Here is a 13979-nt window from a genome sequence, read left to right on the forward strand (position 1 = left end):
ACGATCAACAAGTCAACATCTTACTTTACTCATATCAAAGAAGGTAAATGAAACACATGCAGACAAACATAAGACAACTTGATAGCTGGAAGCTGACACGCCATCCATTACATTTTAGGTAACACCCACAGGCACATGTACAAACTACAGACCACCAGAAAGGTCCAGACTGAAGCTGACAACCAGATGTTGGTTGGTCCTCCCCCTTCGTGTCTTACTTGAGCACCCAGTCTATAAATGCATGCATAATCCTGTCTACAGCCAGACAGGGCTTATATTATATAACTACCCACAAACATTACTGTGATGATGTCAGGCAGATCTTGTCATGTTAAAAAATATGAGCCCTTCCAGGTCAGGTTAGTCAAAACCAACTCCTCAGTAAGGAAAATCGCTATTGGCTGTCCTAAAAGTCGCTAGAAGTCGCTAAATGACGTCATCACCTAATTTGCATAATTGGTCATGCTAATGTAATTGTAACCTATGTTGTTGGAGAGAGAAATAACATCGTGGAAGAGACATAAAGTGAGTAAAAAACGTCCTGAATGCATTTAGAATTTCTTTAGAACTACAAATTAAATTTATTTTAGCAATTATTGTTTTTTTTAATGTCACATTTCCAACCCTGCTCCTTTACCCGGGCTTGGACCGGCAAAAGTGACCCGAAATAGGCTCTCTGGTGGAGTTACTTTGTGTGTGTGTGTGTATAAGTAGTTTTAAACCTTGTGATCCACAAAACAGCATAACAGTAAAAGAAGAACTGACTGCGTTACAGTCAGTGCGGGAGCAGCGGCTTCGCTCATGCACGATTCATTTGCAGTTTGGAGGCACAGGTGTGAACATCTCCTGCAGCTGGGGGAGGACTATCCTCTGCCCGTGAGCGCTTTAGCACGGGTGAGGTGCCCACGGCAGCACCGCTGCTTGTTGAGAGTAAGAGCAACACGCTCTTTCACGTCAAAAAGTCGTCATAAATAAGTCTCCAATAACACCAGAAAAAGTCACCAGATTTGTCGCTAGTCGCTTTTTAGAAAAAAAAGGCGCTACGGGGCCTGAAAACTCGCTAAATATAGCGACAAAGTCGCTAAGTTGCCAACACTGGTTGAATCTAACTAAAAATTGGGAAAATATCTGAAAGACACACCTATTGAAGTGAGTAGAGTATGTTATAAATATTTCGTTTATATCCACTGTAAAGCCAAAATGTCATTTTTACCTCGCAGTAGTTTCCACAACTTAATACATGTAATTTCTTATGTTTTGGTTTCTGTGCAGTTGCCAAATTTAAAAAGATTGAGTATGATTTCATGTATCACTATTCAGAAAAGTATCTTTTTGCTAACTTCAAAGCATGAACAACTCATGACTTCACAACTCAGCAAAATCCTTTCTGCTCAACTGACACATAATCCCCCATTTCAAGAAAGGAGCTAGAATCCAAACACTGAGAGTCCTCTCAAGGTTCGTTCATATTGATGATGTTTTGACATCTCCGTATGTAATATACTCTGAAATGAATCAAAGGCACACAAAGTGGAGGCAGTGAAACGGGGGGTGGAGTGGGGTGGAAAGCAAAAAGATAATCTGTCAGGGATTTAAACTATGAGAAGCTCTCTCCTGGATGCTAAATGTCGCAAAGCTAATGCCAGTCTCCGATGGGAAAAGTGGAGGATTAGCCACATCTGCACTATGGGAAGAGACGACAACAAAATGCTGTTGTTGAGAATTCAATGAAGCAGCAGTCTGTATCACCCGCTTATGTAAATTTGACACAAATTCGTACGCCTGCAACATGATGTTTGCCCTAAAGATGACAGCAGCTTGTTGTGTTCAATTAGAAAAGTGTTGTTTATCGGAAAATGTGCCGTTTCTCAGCTGAGATGATCAAAAGTCATTGCTTTTGTTTTAATTATGTCTACTGAGAAAAGTAAGAAACAGATCTTGGCAGCTTTCTGCATTCAAACAGCGCAAAGGCTAAAAGGCCAAATGCTAGTTTGACTCGTGAGCTGCAGATATTCTAAACACATCTTATGTTAAGACTCTCTTTAGATCAAAACTCTTCATATCCAGCATGTCTTAGCAGAAGGTTCGTGGCCGTCTCTAGTAACTCTAAATATTATGCTAGTTCTTATTAGGCTTTATGTGACAGAATGAAATTGCCAACTTTGTTCAGTTTGCTTTTAACTAGGGCTGCCACAAGCGATTATTTTGATAGTCACTAGTCACCGATTATTTTTGCGATTAGTTGACTAATCAGATCATCATCCATTGGACGTAAAAGGTACAGATTATTGCACCAGCAGCATCTGCTCTTATATAACTATCACTAGCTTACAGCTTTAAGTGTTTAAGGTCTGTGCTAACTAAAAATAAAGACAAGATGATAGTTTATTAAATCTGAATGAAATTTGCAGATTGTTTCGGTGAAGTTTAATAAACTCCTTGCTATCTAAAATATAACAGGACACCGGAGTAAATTCTCGAGAATCTCACACTTCTGATAATCAGCTGTCTGCTTGATGTTTATTCAGCTGTGTAAAAACTATAACTTTAATCTCAGCCAAACCGATTTACTCAGGAACAAATAAAATACTAAAAAAAGCCAAACAATAACATTTTTAAGTTATCTAAGTGACTTATATATGTTTAACCTGAGTAGCGAAAGACGGCGGTGGGTTTGAAAACGATTTGCCGGGAGTCCGGTGTTCTCACGGCTCTAGTGAGCCTAGCCCCCGGCTAGCTATCGAGCTAGCGGGTAACAGACGTCTCCGAAAACGTGGGAGCGCTTTTGAAAATATGTGGTGTCTTGATAAACTGAGCAGATATTTGAGGTTTACACAGCTACATTCTCACCTGAAAATATGTTGAACGTTTATTTTGTGACCCAGAAAGAATAATAAGAGTAATATTAAAACTAACTAGCTGCCGCTATTGTTGGAAACTGAGCTGGGCTGCGCTATGAATTCTGGGACCAGTGTTGCCAACTCCTCAGTAAGGAAAATCGCTATTGGCTGTCCTAAAAGTCGCTAGAAGTCGCTAAATGACGTCATCACCTAATTTGCATAATTGGTCATGCTAATGTAATTGTAATCCATGTTGTTGGAGAGAGAAATAACATGGTGGAAGAGACATAAAGTGAGTAAAAAACGTCCTAAATGCAGTTAGAATTTATTTAGAACTACAAATTAAATTTCTTTTAGCAATTATTGTTTTTTTTAATGTCACAATTCCAACCCTGCTCCTTAATCCGGGCTTGGACAAGCAAAAGTGACCCGAAATAGGCACTCTGGTGGAGTTACTGTGTGTGTGTGTTTATAAGTAGTTTTAAACCTTGTGATCCACAAAACAGCATAAGAGTAAAAGAAGAACTGACTGCGTTACAGCACCCGCTGCTTGTTGAGAGTAAAAGCGATATGCGCTTTCACGTCTTTTTTTAGCGACTTTTTTTTAGAAAAAAAGTCGCTAGGGGGTCTGAAAACTCGCTAAATATAGCGACAAAGTCGCTAAGTTAGCAACACTGCTCCGAAAACGTCGGAGCGCTTTTGAAAATATGTGGTGTCTTGATAAACTGAGCAGATATTTGAGGTTTACACAGCTACATTCTCACCTGAAAATATGTTAAATGTTTATTTTGTGACCCAGAAAGAATAATAAGAGTAATATTAAAACTAACTAGCTGCCGCCATTGCTGGAAACTGAGCTGGGCTGCGCTATGAATTCTGGGACAGCTTCTTCTTCTTCGGGGTTTAACGGCAGCTGGCATCCTTGTACATGCAGTGCTGCCATCTTCTGTTTCAGTCCGTTATTACACTCTTAAATCCTACTACTTATTCCTGCGTCTTTAGGGATCTTACAAAGCTTCAAACGACACGTCGACTATTAAATCAGTCGTCGACGATTTTGATAGTCGACGTAATCGTGACTAGTCGACTAATCGTGGCAGCCCTACTTTTAATCTCTGTATATAAAGCTTTGTGATTTCCATTTGTAGATCATCACTGACCACTGATATTTGAAGACACTTTAGTTACATGCATATGAAGAGATGATCTGATGATGATAGCAACCCAGCATCAGCGTGGCTCAAAATATTAGCAAATCTAGTCAAGTATAACATTCAAGTCGTCTTAATTGCTCAATATTTTAAAACTAATAAGCCTGTGACAACCTCCTCCATCATCATCTCATTCTCTTCCTCCGTCATCTTCGCCTCATTCATATCCATTTCCTATTAATCTAAGGGACAACTCACACTATGTTGCTCTGTCAGTTAACCACCATGAAAGAATAACCTCACATGAAGAAATACATCCCCGTTCATTCATCTGTTCCATAAACCTTACACTGATGTTTTTCCCCAGACACAGCCAGACCAAGATGCAGTCTGTTTAATCAGCTGACTTTGTCCAGACCAGCATGATGCTGATGGATTGTGTACTTGGATGTTTAGTTTCAGGCTAGATTTGGGTTGCTCTGCTGTAACCAAGGAAATGTATTTCATTGATTTCTAAAGAACTAAGTGAGGAAAAGAGGCGAGTACGTATTGAATCACATATGAACAGGGTCTGAACGTAGTACACAAAAAAGTTTAAAAAGCTGGTCTGATTAGTTTTTATTGGATTTGTATTATTTTTTATATGTGGAAGTTATTATTAACTGCTATTATTAATTGCATTACAATGAAATGTCAAAGCCTCATCAGAATTATTCAAGAGTCTATTTTCTCTTTTCTTTTTAATTCAAAACATCTTCATGCTATGTTCAAAATTTACACCAACTTCATCTAATCCAATAAAAGAACACCACACTATTCATGACCAAGCTTTCTATGGCTGATGTTGAGCATCAGTATCATGGGATATTTACATAAGAACTAGCACCCTGGATGGTTTTTTCTGTTTTCTAACTGTTTTATGGAGAAATCTTAAAAACATTTTGGGTATACTTTAAAGGATTGTTGCATAGCTTGGTGAAAAGCCTCATTTCTAATCCACATGTTGACAGCAGGCCCATTTTGTAGCCCTTCTGGGTCAAAATGATTAAATATAGTCATGTCAAACAGGGGGTGACGGCCAGTTTCTTAGCCTGTGTGACTGAGGCCTTAACACAAGTAGAGTTAGATGATTCTTATTAGAAAATAAACTGAGAGAAGGAATCTTGACCCTAACATTGAAATTTATTTATATAAAAATTGTTTTGACCAGTCACCTATCCCACATGGTTATATGACTTTTTTAAAGTTGACCTTAAAGTGTTGAAATGATTTATATTGAATTAAGAGAAAATGCATACAATGTCCAGTATTTGTTTCTGTCAATGTCATTAAATCTGCAGTGTTTTTCTAAGATGTAATTCATGTTAAATCAGCCTGTTCCTGTACTCAATCATTCAGAAGGCTTGTAAAAATAATGTGACTAAAAAGGACCACATTTAACCCTTTAAGACCTACCATAGAACCAAGTCCGCCAGAGCTTATATTATATTTTTACATGTTGTGGAGCCATTTTTGGGAGCATTTCAAGTTGCTATACATCAATACAACCATTACAGCCTAAATTTAATAATATGTATGCATTAAGTGCATAGTGATTACATAAATTGCAAAAAAGTGCAATAAACTACAAAAAAATTGAAAATTGTTTTTGTTTTTTTAACATATATTTCTAGTTAGAGAAATTTAAGAGGCTTATCCCTCAAAACTGTAAATACAAAAAAGTTGCACAAAATAGTTTCCCACCACAGGAAATTTATTTTGAGTGTCTTCATAGTTTTATTTTTGAAATACACCAATTTTTATATACTGCAGGAAAAACGAAAATAAATATTATAATGCAAATTTGCAAAAAAGCAGCATATGCATCAAAATAAACTATTTCCAGCAGTGCAATATGAGTCCTAAGCATCCCAGAAACCACACAGAAAGTCATAAAGTCAAAGATAACTTTTAAAAACACCAGTATAGGCTCATGAGGCGTTGATGGTAAAAAACTACATTTCCGCAAAAATGACGTCACTTCCGGTTTCGGGCAGGTCATGGCGGACATGCAAAAGTTCGCGCTGACGTCTACACCAACGTAGGAAGAGTTATGAACAGCTGATCGGATCGGCAAAGCGTGTTTCTGGAATATTATGTTTTTGTAGCTGCAAGTGCTTTTTATGCAGTTTTTGCAAAGCTATATGTGGAAGGAAACTGTGACCGAGGACAAGCTGATGGCATAAGATGTAAGTACAACTCCTCCGGTTTCATATGCAAAAAAAATTATTGCGCTAGCTTACACGGTTGCAGAGCTACCGGGATTTAAAAATAGTTACGCGAAACAGAGCGTGCCCGCTCTGACCGGTTTTAAAGGGTTAAACCCATCTCTACTTACTTTGAGGGCTTGTAACTCGTGCAGTTTTTATTGTGTGACAGTAACATTTTCGATGGATTACTTTGATATGTTACAACTAAATAAATAGTAAAAAACAATCAGCTGATTCCAAGGAGTCAATAATTAATTGCAAATGTGTAATTTCTACATGCAGTTCCAGTAAACCACATCACACTGTACTGTGTCGTTGTAGATGAGAACAGTAAATATTCAGAATTATCCACGTCGTCAAGCCAAAACTCACGCTCGAAACAACAAACTGTTGTACATCAAGTGTTTTAATGGTTTGTTTGTTTGCGTGGTTTCCATGCAGTTAATCTATCACTGCACAATGACATAGACAAGCACCAGTATTAAGACATAGAGATGTGCTGCTGTATAATTCATTGTATTCTAAACTGTTTCTGCAACTAGTAGTTAAGAACAGTAAAATGTGAAAGATGCACAAGAAAAACACACAGCAGACGACCCCGAGGTTCAAGAGTGGATTAGCCTTTGATGCCAGTGAGTTAGTGCAGCAATAACCCAGGGTGCTCGTGGAAGTGAGCACATAGGAAGTGCCTTATTACAGATTAAGATGGTTTCCCCTGCACTGTTAGACACTGATAGGATAGTTGTGACTGTATTACAGCTTATGAGGAGATCTGTTTTGGAGACTTGCAGAAACTACTACGCTGTTCCAAGGCGTCAGTTATATAACAATTTTCATCATAAAAAATAAACTAGAATAACACACACACACATATACATGATATGATATGATACTAGGGTACTGGAGTCAGAGTTTGTTTCTTGCCCAGCCTTGTGACACAATATTTACAACCCACTACACAGTCCACTGTGTGATATGTGTCACCGGGCTTAAGTCACCCCGCTCTTAAGTCCCAAAAGGTTTGCTTTTCCCATTCGGTCCATGATCCAAGGCTATTCCTGAGTAAAGCCCCATTTGTGTTGGCTTTACATAAGGAAAAGCAGCAAGGCAGGTTTCTTTAAATTTCAGTTGATTTGAGAGATATAAATCACAGGTGCATAAATTGCTTTACTTACTTTCATGCACCGTATCTTCCAGAAATGAGCGCACTGTTAGGTATTATCTTAAAACTAATTTCAGAGATAAACTCTTTTATAAATCAGGCCCCAGGGGATCATAATGGAACTCATTAAAGCCATTTTTTCTAGTTTTGGTATTTTTAATTTAACACTCACTTCAAAGTTTGCTTTAATAAATGTTAATGGTGGTATATTTAAGAGTCTTAAAGTGCCACCACCACACTGCTTTAAGTTTTTTACTGGCTCATTTTGCACTAAATGTTATGAATACACTTCTGTTTTCATTTAAAAGCAAAAACTATATATATCACCTGAATCTGGGAACTTTTCTTCTCTTTCTGTCTCTGTATATATAGCGATGGCAGCATACCAAAGGGATTTATTTTGTTTTTGTAATTGACCATAGACCATGTAAAATGTGACAAACCTAACATGACAGAATTGTGAAATATATTGCTATAATAATTAAAAATAAAAAGCACAGAACGTGTTGTTTCTTACCCACAGAACATCTGGATGTTGTAGAGCGTCGGGTCATCCTCTAGAGGGGCCAACTGCTGGAGACACAGCTGCTCACATCCTCCGTTGAAACCGTCGGAGCAGTCGATGCCGATGTGGTGGTCATAGCACCCGGTGCCATCCTTCATAGGACTTAGTCCTGGGGGGCACTGTGGGACGAACACGTGCTTTTAAATGACTAAAATTGGCAATTACACATTACTATTAAGAACACTTTCCCAGAGCTGCTTAAACTGTGTGAAGCTACCACATTAACACTAATCCCAAATGGGGCAGGTAGACAGATCCCATAACATCTGTGCCACAGAATGCAAACACTTAGATTTCTATTCCCATGTGCAGTGTGTGTGTGCAAGCACTGAGCCTTGTTTGTAAAACTGCACAACAGTATGAGGATATCATTACAGAATCATTACTAAATTAATGACTTTGAACACCAAGTTTTAAATTGCCAGTAAATTTGTCTTAACTACCTTTAACATGACAGGATTTTCAAATGAACTAATTGCTGTTGATATGAAGACATATGTGTCTTTTCACTTACACAACATGTGTAGGAGCAGACTGGGGGTCAGAGCCCAGGTGGGGATCTGATTCATTATTAATCTCTGATGAAATATGATGAAGTAATTAAGATCAGTCACACTAAAATAGTCCCTCAAGATTTACTTTATGTTAGTTTGGACCTGTATGCACTGCTTGAACACAACTACACCTATAAAAGTTTAAAAAAAAACCAATTTAGTTCATGAGAACAAAATGGACCGGCTGAAGGAAAAACCTACAGTCAAAAGTGTAACAGGAATGTTCACAGTGCACTTTGACAAAGTCTAAGGTTGTTTTACTTCATGTATATATGGAATTACTTAATTACATATATGTACAAATATATATATATATATATATATATATATATAAAATCACTTAAATAAATATATGTGTAACTACTTAATTACATATATAACCTTGAAACATAGCAAATAGTTTATAGTGGGGCATTAAAAATAAAATATATATTTATATCTTTATATTATATTCCTTCTCTCACCCCAACCGGTCGCAGCAGATGGCCCCGCCCCTCCCTGAGCCTGGTTCTGCTGGAGGTTTCTTCCTATTAAAAGGGAGTTTTTCCTTCCCACTGTCGCCATAGTGCTGCTCATAGGGGGTCATGTGATTGCTGGATTTGTCTCTGTATGTATTATTGTAGGGTCGACCTTCAGGTGACTGTCGTTGTGATTTGGCGCTGTATAAATAAAATTGAATTGAATATTATATACTATATAAAAAGTTCCTACCTGGCCCCCTCAGAGTTAGTATTTTTATTTCTTTTTTTTGTAAAATAACTATTGCATATTTAATGAAGTCATTCCACCATCTGACTTCGGCATCAGTGAATAAAATATTCCCCTAAAGCACGACTTGTTCACAGGAGAGAATGTTGTGTTTTTTGAGAAATTAATGGAGTTATGAATATGTAACATATGTGTTAAATACTTTTGAATTTCACCCAAAACACCCTTTTTTAATTAAATCCTCCTTTCAGCATTGCCGGAGGTAAGTCACTGCCACGTTGCTCTCAGCTAATTAAACTTTGTTCAGAGCCCAAGCTGCAATGTGAATACAGCCGAACCGCCGCGTTTTTGTTTGTCATTAAGAGACTCGTTCGGGATAAGTTTTGTGGAGGGCGGAGTTCGCTAATATACGCTTTTAATGAGTTTTAGCCGAGAACGCAGCTGAAATGCTAGCATGCTAAGTTAGCCTGATCGCTAGAGGCTTGTGAGCGTATTCGCTGCAGTTTTTTTTTAACAGCGTGCACTCTTTTTTCCTTCGTCAGGAGAGGTGTACTGGCAGTCGCGTGACACACACAGAACATACGCTTATTTCTGTGTTGCAGGTATGGAGATGTTCTTATGTTTTGGAGATGCAGTCTTTCATTCATTGTTTTTATAAGTACAGTGTTGTATTGCCTGTTAGATGGCGGTTATTAATATAATTGTACTGAAGTATAATGTTTGAACTATAAGCACTAGAATATTGGGTCCTGGTTATTGAATTGTATTTATCTGACTGTTTATTTGTTTTTGAATTACTTTGTTTATTGTTCTTATAAGTTGTTTTTGATGATTTTTCAGTGACATATTTATTTTGTGCTTTTTGTTTTTGAGAGCTTAAGTTAATGTTTTAAAACAATTTGTTGTATTTGATTTATTATATTATTGTAGTGTTAATGAAGCTGCAGGCACAGCTCCTTTCAGCATGGCCGGAGGAGAGGTGTACTGGCAGTCGTGTGACACACACAGAACAGACACTTATTTCTGTTTTGCAGATGTGCAGTAAAGAGCCAAAGACCCAAGTGCCTCTTACGTTCACGCCAGAACACAACGCAATGACGGGCGTAACACATGAACGGGTTACAAATACTCAACAGAAGCAATATTAACTTTTTTGCCACTGTTGCTTAGTAGTTGTAGTACAGCCTGTACATACTTATAGTTATAGAATATTCATAACATACTTCATACCGTGTACATTATAACATACCATAATAGACCCATTTCTGTAACATACTTACATATCTATATTATTGCTAATATATATTGTAATATATCTATATCACTAAAGCACTTCTGGATGGATGCAAACTGCATTTCGTTGCCCTGTACCTGTGCAATGACAATAAAGTTGAATTCTATTCTAGTTGTACAAGTAGAATGTAATGGCCAGCTGATTCATGCTTCTGACCCCACACTTCTTTTTAAGGGTGTACATGCTGCAGGGTGCTGGCAAAATGTTTTGCATTGTTCGTTTGCCAGTTTTTTCCGTATTGATCAAACAAGCGATAGTTATTACATCTCGCTTCTTATGTTTCTGTATTTTAAGATAGTTTTTCTCCCATTGTGAAGATTTCACAGTTGTGAGCATACTGCTGCTTAGCACTCAGTGCAGAGATCATCAAGTTGGGCGAGTGGCTACACACACACACACACACACACACACAAATCTACTATCCCTTTAAAAGAGATTTTCTGTCATGGTGAGGAAAATGAGACAATACTGCAGTTTTAATTTCAATTTCCATGCAGATGACATCAGAATTTTTTTATGTTTGAAGAATGAAATTAAATTCTTTAGTTTGGTAGATATACTTCAAGAAATTAATAAGAAAGACCCACAATACAACTTTTCACACAGCCTTGAACAACCTCTTAATGGAACCACACTCTACACTGCGGCGAATTTACAAAAGAGCTATGAAAGACCTGACTTCACCCCGACTCATTCAGTGTTTCCCCAGCAGCTGCCAAGTGAAATTCACATTATGTTTTCTGTCAGTGATAGCTTCAAAGGAAACTTTGATGGAGTGCATTTTAACAAGGCACCCCTGCCATCACAAGTGTGACCAGACAGTTTGTTTAATCTCAGCATGGAAGAATCAGAAGCATATTATTTTGTTATACACGCCTATTTACAGTGCAGGTGGCCTGTCGATTGTGTTGATTTCAATTTACTTCACATTTTTGTGGATGTAACATCTAATATTGTAGGCAAATAAAACGGTAATGAACCTTCAACTGGCTTGAAACTGCATTTTAGAACTGACCTATTTAAGAAGTCATTTGGGTTAAACCATGACTTCCATGTTTTAAAGATTATAGGTGATCAGAGAAGTGACAGCGCTCTAAGTGTCATCACATCCTTGCATTTATAGTTAACTTCTTCTATGTACATGCATCGAATGTAGGATGTTTTTCACCTTCCTCTTCTCTTCTGTCCTATATGAGCAGAAAAATAGCTCCACCATCATGGGGAATCCCTTCAGTGCACATGCCTCTACAGGAGGTATATAGAATCACAGAAACAAGCCTCATATATGGCACTGCAAATAAGGATACATCTCCCCCCCATGGAGAAGAAGGCTCAAATCCAGAGTCAGCAAAGTGGTTAACCTGCACCAAGGTTATTATCGTTAACGAAAACTAACGAAATAATGAAAACTAGAAGTGAAAAAACATTTTCGTTAACGGAAATAAAAATAAAAACAAAAAAAGGAAAACTAACTAAAACTGGAATGAGTGTTCACAAAACGAACTAAAATTAACTGAATTTATAGCAAAAATGTGTTTAGTTTTCATTGATGTGTGCGTGTCATACAATAGTCAAGGGTGAAAATGAAGTTTAGTTTACAGATTTTTTTCTTGCTGTCTCATTATGCCAGCAGGTGGCAGTACGTTAGTCGAGTCGTCTGTGTTGCTGCTCCGTCCACGCGCAGAATCATGTCAGGAAAAGTCGGGAGCCAGAGTCCAATTTGGGATTACTTTGAATATGACTGTGTTTTGGATAAAGCAAGTGTCTTGTAGTGGAAAGAGACAAATTATGAGGGACATTTCTAAAGGGAAAAAAATCCCACAAACCTTAAAGTGCACTTGAAAAGCTCACACAAGAAGGCTAACCTAGCTTACCTTGAGAAGGTAAGGGAGCACACTCAACCCTCATCCACAGAAAACAGAAGCTAACCCCAGGCAAGGCAGCGTGATGCATCCCGAGACAACAGGACGGGGATATCTACACAACTGTGTGAGTCAATTACCTTCAAAAAGTTTATCAATTCACTTGAACCAAAATTACGAACACCCGGTGCTGCGAGAGTTAATAGTCTCATTGGGGCCAAGATATACATTTTATAGTTGCCTGGTATCAATGGTTGTTCATCTGCCTTTATTTATTTATTTAAAGAACCCATAGGTGGGAATGTGAGTTGTCTGTCTCTGCGTGTTAGCCCTGCGACAGACAGGCGACCTGTCCAGGGTGCAGTATGGTAGCTGGAATAGCAACATACCCAAGGATGAGCAGAATGACTGATATGATGAAACTGGGATTTTGTTACACTTAATTATTGCAAACACAACTAAAACTATAACTGAAACTAATCAAAACTAAACTGAAACTAAGGATTTTCAAAAAAATAAAAACTAAACTAAACTAGCAAACAATTGGTAAAAACTAATTAAAATTGATATAAAATTGAAAATCTGAAGTCAAAACTAAATAAAAATAAAAACTAATGAAAATTGCAAAACTATTAAAACCCTGACCTGCACATTAGAGTGTCATGAGCTAAAACTAAGCGGTACTGGAAGAGCATCTATTCAACACATAGTAGCAGGATGTAAGATTGGAGCAGGTGAAGCATACCCTGTTCCTAAGCACAGCAAACTTTACCCACCTATCATCTGGAGCATGCCGGGCTCGAGGCAACTTGAAAGGCAGAACTTCAGCGACCGGAGCCCTGAGTTGCCTACCCCCAACAGGGAACTAATCCCCGCCCTGGATTACTCCGAAAATAAAAAAGGCAAAACAACAAAAGAGTGCCCGAAGAAAGAACTTAATAAGCTCAGCTGGACACTCACCTAACTTAACTGGGAAGTTGAATCTCTAAAGGTGAAAAAAGCAAGATAATCAAAAACCAATTCCAACTCAAAACTCCCTTTTCAGATCCCGGACGAGCCCCCACTTGTTACGTTCCCCTAAAAGGGTCCAGGCGATGAGGGGGGAAGTAACAAAAAGTGTCCGGGTCAGAAAAAGGAGTCAAGGAGGCAAAAGGGTTAAATTAAAGAGTTTTATTAAAGTTTCTATTAATACTAACTAAAAGAGACGGACAAGCCGCTATCACCATTTAAGAAAACAAACAAAACTCAGGCGTTGGTCAATAAAGTAAAACGTAAGCCAAAAAGAAAGAGAGCAGCTCACTAGCTACAAACACTCAGCTCACTAGCTACAACCACTCACATGGCACTCTGGCCCAGAGCTCACCTTTCCCTGGGATTAAATACTTTTGATTACTGACGCGTGTCAGCTGTGTAAAAGGGAAAGGTGGCTGTCAAGTCAAACCGAGTAGGAGGTGGAGAGCCCTGAGGCAAAAAAGTAAAAGTGACAGACTGGAGGGCGGAACTAATCTTGTGTCTGGGTTTCTGTCGGGAAGGAAAAAGAAGGCGAACGGGGGAGCAACAGGAAGTTGCTACTTACGGGAAAAGCCCAGCATAA

The 13979-nt window shown here is 38.2% G+C and overlaps 1 protein-coding gene across 6 annotated transcripts in view; it reads right to left on the reverse strand.

The window, feature by feature from the left end:
• The window catches only part of astn1 (astrotactin 1), a 559446-nt gene that overhangs the window by 275865 nt on the left and 269602 nt on the right, over positions 1–13979 (reverse strand). For all 6 annotated transcript variants that reach the window (XM_087850671.1, XM_087850667.1, XM_087850670.1 and 3 more), the window contains one exon: positions 7920–8086. In XM_087850671.1, coding sequence (XP_087706797.1) covers positions 7920–8086 — 167 coding nt within the window. The remainder of the gene's footprint in view (positions 1–7919; positions 8087–13979) is intronic.

Source organism: Neolamprologus brichardi, chromosome 14 (genome assembly GCF_056152115.1).
Source record: "Neolamprologus brichardi isolate AB-2024 chromosome 14, ASM5615211v1, whole genome shotgun sequence".
Taxonomy (NCBI): domain Eukaryota; kingdom Metazoa; phylum Chordata; class Actinopteri; order Cichliformes; family Cichlidae; genus Neolamprologus; species Neolamprologus brichardi.